At 21.8% G+C, this 8,177-nt stretch overlaps 1 protein-coding gene across 1 annotated transcript in view; it reads right to left on the reverse strand.

Annotated features, from left to right (window-relative positions):
- Positions 1–418: 418 nt before the first annotated feature.
- PRSY57_0518600 (carbon catabolite repressor protein 4, putative) overlaps positions 419–8,177 on the reverse strand; it is a gene marked incomplete at both ends in the record, with an annotated part of 7,819 nt that continues 60 nt past the window's right edge. Inside the window, 2 exons of the mRNA XM_012906254.2 lie at positions 419–1,381; positions 1,710–8,177. The exon at positions 1,710–8,177 is cut by the window's right edge and continues 60 nt beyond it. Of these exons, the coding sequence (XP_012761708.2) occupies positions 419–1,381; positions 1,710–8,177 (7,431 nt within the window). The remainder of the gene's footprint in view (positions 1,382–1,709) is intronic.

Below are 8,177 nucleotides of genomic sequence, written 5' to 3' on the forward strand. Positions count from 1 at the left end.
ATCATTAAAATTTATAATATTATCAAAATAATGAATTAATAGGTATGAACATATAAAAGAAAAAAAAAAAAAAAAAACATACACACATACATACCTATATATTATATATATATGTGTGTATATTTTGAATGTATGTTAAAAAGTAAAAATTTTACTTTTTCTTTATATTTAACACGAATCAATGTGTTGTATTATATATTTAATGTTACTTTTAATGGTAATATATATATATATATATATATACATAGATAGTACAATTATATTTTTCTCACCGTGAAGTAATTTAATTTTATATGTAACTTCCTATTGGAACTTTCTCTGAAAGTAATATATATATATATATATAATATTTTGCTTTATTCATTTAGTTTATAAATAAATAATATATATTAAATAAGAATAAAAAAAAAAAAAAAATTCAAAATACTTTGAACTCAAACTTTGCTATTAATGGTAGATGGTCAGATGGTCTTATAGGGCTTGGGAGAGCACAGTCAGAAAGTTGATACATTTGTGCTTCTTGTATTAATTGATTTTCATCTGCTACATTTACAGTTGAAATAATATTAAGATTTTCATCATTATAGAATATATAATCTAAACATCCAATAAAATTACTTGTATAATTAGTAAATAATGGTTCATATAACTCTAAATTATTATATTCTTCAGGATTTATTTTTTGTGATAATAGTTTGGATATAGCATATGCTGATTTCAAATTTAAATTATGACCTAATTTTAAATCTGTTAATAAACTATATTTATCCGAGTTAAAGTCTTCATGTGTTCTACTACAAGTTTTTCTGTATATTAATTGATACACAGCACTTGAAGGAGTACTATTAAAATCTCCACATATAATTAAACTTGGTATTGTTTCATATTTCTTAATAAAATTTATTTTTAAATATTCGATTACTTTAACTAATATTTGGGTTTGCCATATTTTTACATAATTAGCTTCAGGATTTGCTACAATATGTGTATTTGCAACTATAAGTAATTTCTTATTTTGTTTTTCTTCTGATTTATCATATATTTTTGAGTATTGCTGAATACATTCTAATAATATAACTAATGCTACATTATCCTTTAATAATCTCTTAACTAAGGAAGGATTTTTTTGAATTTCTTTTGGTAATGTTAAAACAGAAGCTTCTTTTATTAATTTACTAAATTCTAATGCATATGTTTCCACAAATTTTAATTTCTTCTTATTATAAAATATTGCACATCCATCTATAGTGTATTTCCCTCCTCTCCTTTTTCCTGAAGGGGACGTGAAAATTTCTTTCGTTTTTTGTTTGTAAACACCTTCATACCCAAACTCTCCAAGGGACGGCTTGAAGAAGTCCAAAAAGTGTTCATTCTGAATTTCCTGCAACCAAAATGTATTAATAAATATAAATAAATAAATAAATATATATATATATATAAATATATACATATAAAAATATATACATATAAAAATATATACATATAAAAATATATACATATAAAAATATATACATATAAAAATATATACATATAAAAATATATACATATAAAAATATATACATATAAAAATATATACATATAAAAATATATACATATATATATACATACATACATATATATATATATATGTACGATCAAAAGTAAGAATAGCCTTTTTTCTTATTACATAGTTATTGTCTTATAAATATTAAATGAACAAATAATTTTACCTGCAAACATACTATATCCGGACTATTATTTAAGATCTCCTGAATTATTTTTGTTTTTCTATAAGACCATGCTAACATATAAGGATCACAATGTGGAAAAGCTTCAATGGTTCCATAAATTTCTGCTAACACATTCCAAGTCATAATAGTAAATTGATTTTGTGGATTGGTATGATTATAATTTTTAAAACATGTTATATTATAATTCGGAAAAACAGTTATATTGGGTATACAACAACCTGTTATTATTTTATGATATATATTTGGATCTTTTATACTATTCCATACTTTATCATCTAAAACATATATTTTCTTTTTCTTCTTTTTATTATTTGTTTTGCTATCTTTTTTCTTCTTTTTTTTTTTTTGTTTAACTAAAAAATTGTTTTCTTGTACAGGCAGTATACTATTTCTCTTATCATCATTTATATTCATATGAGTCTCATTCATATAATTATTATCATTAATACTTATGGATGATACATTAAGGTATTTATTATTTAACATATTCTTATAAACAATTTTGTTATTATCCGCATTTGTTAAGGGATTCATTAATATCATTTTAGTATTTATTGTTCTTGCCTCATTAGTACTTTGAATATTTATTCCATCAATCCTATTGTTTGTATATGGAGTAAGCAAATTGTTCGAACTAATATTTAAATCTTTACTTGATTCTATACTTATATCATTATACATTTTTTGTTGAGATGATGAAATATTCATACTGTTCATAAAATTTATTTCATTATTTACATATATATGATTATTATCTATTGAATAACTAAAATTATTTACATATTTATCATTTATATTTCCCACATTGTTTGATGATCCTAAAGTTGTGGAATGATTATTCATAATACTTCCATTTATATTATTATTATTGTTACTATCTATTTTTCCGTGTGTTGTGTTCATATAGGTCATTTCAAAATTGTCTATCCTTTTATCAATAATTTTGGTCATATTATTCGTACTGTATTTGTAACTGTTACGTGAATAATCAAGGCTTTTTTCAGGAAAGTACATGACCCCTCCTTCGCACTTTTTTATATCCACGGATTGGGAATGACTATTCAGGTTATTATTAACACTGTTCATATTATTCACATTGTTTGCTTTATTGTTGATACTGACAGGAAGAGTATTATATGTATTATTTATGGTTATGTAATCTGTTTCGCCATTTGGCAACTGAAAATTTGCAACATTATTATTATTATTATTATTATTATTGTCCATGTCATACAAGTTATAAAAATTTGTTGTTGAATTGTTCATATGGACGACCATGTTCGTATTATTAACATTATGAGTTCCACTATTATTATTATTATTATTATTATTATTATTGTTATTATTATTATTGTTATTATTATCATTATTGTTGTTGTTTTTATTTTTGAATAGATACATATTTTTATTATTATTAAAGTCTAGAGATTCATTATAACTTCTTAAAAGAATTTGATTATTCATAAGGTTAATTTCATTTCGTTGAACATCTGAATATTTTACAGAAGACATTTTGTTTTGATTATTCTGTGAAGCATCATCATCTTCAGATGAAGATTCATATTCACTACTATAATTTAATTCTTTTTGTTGTTGATCAAAGGGATTTATATTTGAATCACTTATATTACCAGATGAGATACTATTTTTATCAAGTATCATGGTTTCTAACATAATTTGATGTCCAATATCTTTTTGACAAGGAATATAATTTCTTTCATTATTTATAATTTCCCATTTTTCTTTATTTGGTTCATTTAATAATCCTGATTGTATCAAAGAATTATAATGTTTTTCATCGAATTCGATATTTTTTTCGTAATTATCCCAATCAAAAGGTGAACATGGAACACCATACGTATGTAAATTAGGATGTGATGGAATATGAATTGATCCATTACTTTTATAATATTTATGTAGATGATCAAAACCTTTCATAAAACATTCATAAGAACAAAAACATCTAAATGTTACAGTACATTGTAAACATGCAATTTTTTGTGGATGAAAAAAACATACAGTTCTAGGAGGTCCTCTACTCCATCTATAGAAAATATTTACTGTTTTACCTATAGGATTATTTTCATTATCTTCATCATCATCATATAAATGTCCATATTGATCTTTTATAATAACAACTGGATGCAGTTCACAACTTTCTACTGGTGTTATTGGTTCTTTGTTTTTTGTAGGTCCCCATATAAGTTCACATCTTATGATTTCCGCCAAATATTTATTTTTATTTTTTTTCTTTTCTAATAATTCATTCATTTTATTGTTACAACTGTTATTTAGTTTTATACTTTTAATCTCATCTTTATTCTCACATTTATTTTTTGACGTATATAGACCATTTTTATTTAATTCAAATTTTTCTATTACATCAGTGGATGTTATTGAATTATTTTTTTCTTTTAATGTTTTATCAACATCAATATTTTCATTATCTTTACTATTACCTGAATTGTTCTTAGTAATTTTATTTGTAGTAGTATCTTCCTTGTTGTTTTCTTGTTTCTTTTCTACCTCTTCGATTTTTAATTTATTATCACCATCCTTTATATGTTGTGCATTCTTTTTTATGCTATTGGAACTACTGTTTGGGGGGTCTTTTTCAAAAATATTTTTTTTATTGTTTGGGGGGTCTTTTTCACATATATTTTTTTTATTGTTTGGGGGGTCTTTTTCACATATATTTTTTTTATTGTTTGGGGGGTCTTTTTCAAATATATTTTTTTTATTGTTTGAGGGTTTCTTTTTATTTTTATCTAGTATTAATAAATTCTTATCATTGTTATTTATATCATTATTATTTATATCATTATTATTTATATCATTATTATTATTATCATCTGTATTATCCTTACCTTCACTATTACAATTACTATTATTATTATTTGTAGTAATATTATCCTCTTTTTGACCATTATCAATTTTAGTGTCATCCTTTTGTATATTAATATGACATTCATTATTATTATTGTTATTATTATTGTTATTATTATTGTTATTATTATTGTTATTATTATTGTTATTATTATTATTATTGATATTCTTCCTTGTGGAGCATTTTACGTCCGTTAATAAATTCAAGTGTACCTTTCCTTTGTTAGTTTTGATTAACGTGTCGCTTAACGTTTTTGAAGAATTATTAACTTGACAAGAAAATTTAAGAATATGATTATTAGCGTGCGGTGCCACATTTCCTGGTCGTTTTTCTTCCATATTAGTATCAACCACATCATGGTTAATATTAATATTATTATTATTATTTGTGAAATATGTGGGTGTGTCGTTAAAATTATTATATACAACATTAACAGGGATATTGTTGGCCATATATCCATATGAATATACATCTACATTTTGATTAGGCATACACTTATTCATATTAGATACCTTATCATTACACATAATATTGTTTGTATCATATATTACAGTATTATTCATATAATGAGAATTACATACTGAATTAGGATGTGTATAAGTAGTAGTATTATCCATAATATTATGTATATTTTCTTTTGATATGCTATTTTTAATATTCATATTGTCATTCGTTTTATTAAGTTCTCTTATATTATTATTTTCACTAGGTATATTAGGAACATTCATATTAGTGTTACTCAATATATTATTATAATTTCTATTTGTTATATAATTTTGATCGTTAACACCCATGGTATTTATAGAATTCATAATATTAACATTATTATAATTGAGACTATTATTATTAGTTACTTTATTATTATTCAATATATTTTTATTTACATTATAATTATAAGAATAGATATTTCTGTTAGCATTATTGAAATCACTCTTTTGATTATTTGTTACATGTACATTAGGAACATTTTCCAAATATTGATTGGACACAAATTTTTTATACATATGATTGTTATAATTAAAAAGATGATTCATAACATTTTTATTTTCCTGATTATTTACTATATCATCATTTATATTTTTATTATCTTCTGTGTAATGGAAATAAGGATTATGTATACTATCATTATCATTATTATTATTATTATTATTGTTTATATTGTTTATATTACACTCTCTTGTTGTAGACATATTATTATCTTTATCATTGTGATATTTATTATTATTATAATTTTTTTTTTTTCCCCTATTAATATTACCTGGCATATTTTCATCATCAATATTATTATTATTATTATTATTATTGTCATTTGCTAAATGACTATTCATACTTTTGTATTGTTCAAAATTATTAACTATGTCATTCAAATTATAGTCTTTCAAAAGTTTTAGGTTATTTATATTTTTATTAAAACTAATATTATTTACAACAAATTTTTTATTTGTTTTCAATATTTCATTTTTCAATTCATCTTTATAATTCTTTTGATCATCATTTATATCACTGGTAAAGATGCTATTATCATAATTATAAAGAACACTATTATTATTATTATTATTATTATATATGTAGGTATTATTATGAACATAATTATGCTCCATATAATTTTTATTGACAAATTGTTTGATATCATTATTTATAATATTCTTTGTAATATTTTTATTATAATAATTAATATTATTATTATTATTGTCTGTCTCTATGGTGTTATAATTATATTCACCTTTTTTATTTTGCACATTTTTTTCCTTTAATGAATAATGATTTTCATTTATATTTTGTTCCGATATATAATTTATATTTATAATTTCTTTATTGTCACCTATGTCATTTTTTTTATTTTGGCTAGTTTTTTTATTTTTTGTTTTTTTCCCTTTAGATGCATTTTTTTCTATTATGGTAAGATTACTTTTATCCTTTTCCTTGTTATCTGTATTATTTTTATTATCTGTATTATTTTTATTATCTGTATTATTTTTATTATCTGTATTATTTTTATTATCTGTATTATTTTTATTATCTGTATTATTTTTATTATCTGTATTATTTTTATTATCTTTGTTATTTTTATTATCTGTATTATTTTTATTATCTGTGTTTGCCTTGTTATTTTTGTTTTCTTTGTTACCTTTGTTATTGTTGTTTTCTTTGTCATTTTTATTATCTATGTTATTTTTATTTCCTGTGTTATCTTTATTTCCTGTGTTATTTTTATTATCCTTGTTATCTTTATTTTCTGTGTTATTTTTATTATCTTTATTTTTTTTTTTTCCTTTTTCTTTCTTGGTATCCTTAGATAATTCCTCATAGTGTTCGTTAATATTATTTGGATCATTTCTTTGTTCTACACTTAGTTCCTTATCATTAGCATCTCTGCATTCGTTATGCTTTTCTTTTTGTTTGTTTTTTTTTTTTCTTGAATTTTCCTCCTCTTTTCCTATATGTTTGGTATTTGATATTTCTTTTACTGTTTGTTGATCATCTTTTTTTTCTTCATAATTATCTTCTTCCTCCTTCTCAGCATACACATCACCTACGTCCATTTTATCTTTTTTTTGTTTTTGTAAATTCTGTTCTATCCTTAAATTTTCTTTTAATAATTTATTCAATTCTATAATATTACTTTTTCTTATCTTAATATCTTTTGATGTAACATTGTTGTTGTTATAATCTGTTAAGTTTTTTTTATTTTTCGTATTCTTGATTTTCTTGGCTTCTTGTGTATATATTAAAGATTCTACATCCACATCACTATTAAAATAATATGAAGAATAATCATTATTATTATTACTATTATTATTACTATCATTATTATTATTATTATTATCATTATTATTATCACCATTATTATCATTATTATTATCACCATTATTATCATTATTATTATCATTATTATTATCATCATTATTATCATTATTATTATCATCATTATTATTATCATTATTATTATCATTATTCTCATCATTATTATTATCATTATTATTATCATTATTCTCAACATTATTATTATCATTATTATTATCATTATTCTCATCATTATTATCATTATTATTGTTGAATTCGTTCATGTTACTTTTTTTCTTATTCTTATAAGTGATGTTGTCTTGTCCCTCCTTAGGATCTTGCTTCATCTTCACCTTAACCATTTGATGAACTTTCTTTTTTTTATGTCCTAATATTTTCGAATCTGTTCCTATATGATCTGCTTCATCACTTGCATGTAATTCCGATGAATTTGTTACAACCGTAGCTCCCCCAATAGAATTAGAACATTTTTTATACATCATGTTGTAATTTTTGTCTACATTATTTATAGAACTAAGAAAATAATTGTTGTTTACATTTACATTTTCTTCCTGAACTTTAAAGGAACTTTTATATGTTTCAACCACTTTATAATTCTTCTCTACATTTTTTTTATTTTTTTTTTCTTCAGATTTATATGTAGTTTCACAATCATTACTTTTATTCTTTTTATAAAACGTGAAGTTAGTTTTACCCGTCTGATTCTCCATATTATATGAGAAGAAATGTGTGATTCTTTTTTTTTTTTTTTTTTT

The sequence above is a fragment of the Plasmodium reichenowi genome, chromosome 5 (assembly GCF_001601855.1).
Source record: "Plasmodium reichenowi strain SY57 chromosome 5, whole genome shotgun sequence".
NCBI classification, from domain to species: Eukaryota; Apicomplexa; class Aconoidasida; order Haemosporida; family Plasmodiidae; genus Plasmodium; species Plasmodium reichenowi.